We start from the raw sequence: 1,674 nt of genomic DNA on the forward strand, positions 1-1,674 counted from the left end.
ACTTTTCATTTCGTTTCTTGTTATCTTGCTTCTTGACTTGCTTCTTTTCTTCTTGCTTTACTTCTTGAGTTGCCTTCTTTAAAAGTTCATTCTCCTGCTCCAATTTAAAAAGTTTTTCTCTTTCAATCATTTCAAGTTTTCTTTGCAATTCCTTATTTTCTTGTGCAAGCTTTTCCTTTTCTTTTTTTTCCTTTCTCAACTTTTTTAGCTCCAACGCTACTTGTTCTTCCTTCTCCTTCTCAATTTCTCCTTTTCCTCTCTTTCTTCACGTGCCTTAACCTGAAAGTAATTAGCTCGCTTTTGAGTTTTTTCCCATTCTTCTTGTTTTAATTGTTCTTCCTTTCTGTTGATTTCTTCCTCCTTTTTCCTTAATTCTTCCCTCTTTCTCATTTGTTCTTCTTCTTCTCTTTTCTTTTCTTCTTCCTTCTTGGAGGAATTTGTTAAAAAACCAAACATTTTTTTTCAAGTTGGAATTGTTGAATTGTGTTGTGGTGACTTGTGTTTGAGAGTGTGTGGTTTACGGTTGAATCTTTCTATTACGGTTCTTTTTATGGTTAAAATTGAGGATTGTAAACAAGCTCAATGTTGGACGATGAAGAAATCAACACAGCTTGGGATTCCCCGCCAAATTTTTAACATTGGTGGGGAAAACTAAGGAAGTCTTGAAATTTCAGCGCTCTTAAAAAATTGTTTCCTAACCAAACCTTAGAGTCGCGGCAGCGTAACTTGGCTAGTTCTCCCAATGATGAATGTAGTGGTGCTCATTCAATAATATAGGTATGTTATAACAACATTCCTAATTCCACAACATCATTGATACGAAGAAGATAAATTTGATCTAATCGGAAACAATAAATTGTTCAAAGAAAAGTATAAAATGCTATTAAATAATATTGGTCTGTGAAGTTTCTAATATCTTATGTCTCCAATACATACCGAATATCAAGATCACTTTCGCAACATCCAACATGAGAACCTATTGTGAAATAAACCAGCAACCCAAAGTCTAAACATTCACAGACATCTGATTGACCCATCACAACAATCAACAAGAAAAAAAAATTTACAAAGCTTTCATCACTGAATAATTGTTGTGTATTTGCTGCTAGCTATTATTTATCCATTCTTCTCTCCACTTTCTAAAAGAAATTGATAACAATTAACTTGTTTGCATCTCCTCTTGAGAAGAGTTTCGAATAATATTTAAAAACAAACAACAACAATCGTTGCGCGATCAACAATGATGATACGTAATGATAATAGACCATTGTTGAAAGGACAAGCACAACAATGTGTTGCTGTTCGATATTTAATCGTCTCCATCTTGTTGATGATTACTTTGAGTTGTGCTTCAACTCTTGCTGCCACACCTCCAGACTGGTGTGCTGCATTATCTGGTGAACAAGTTAAATCAGCCTTTGGATTATGTGATCCATCTTTATCCACTTCAAGACCATCATGGTGTACATATAATAACTTTAGAGCAAGTCAACCAATCACTTTTAGAGATCCTGACATTTTTAATTGTGATGCCACTGGTGCACAATGTTTATATACCAAAATAACAGACAAGACACCAATTACATCAACTGAAAATAACATGATTTGTGTGAAAGATCAAGATGTTGATAATATTGTTAAAATTTATAAGGAAGACTATTCTGGAGGAAATGT

The 1,674-nt window shown here is 33.8% G+C and overlaps 1 protein-coding gene across 1 annotated transcript; it reads left to right on the forward strand.

Moving 5' to 3' along the window:
- Positions 1-1,240: 1,240 nt before the first annotated feature.
- Positions 1,241-1,636, forward strand: NAEGRDRAFT_76192 (uncharacterized protein; the record flags this gene model as incomplete). The annotated part of the gene is made up of 1 exon (XM_002668842.1): positions 1,241-1,636. A coding segment is annotated over one exon (396 nt), but the record flags the coding sequence as incomplete, so codon positions are not given.
- Between the last annotated feature and the right edge of the window lie 38 nt (positions 1,637-1,674).

The sequence above is a fragment of the Naegleria gruberi genome (assembly GCF_000004985.1).
Source record: "Naegleria gruberi genomic scaffold NAEGRscaffold_94, whole genome shotgun sequence".
NCBI classification, from domain to species: Eukaryota; Heterolobosea; class Eutetramitea; order Acrasida; family Naegleriidae; genus Naegleria; species Naegleria gruberi.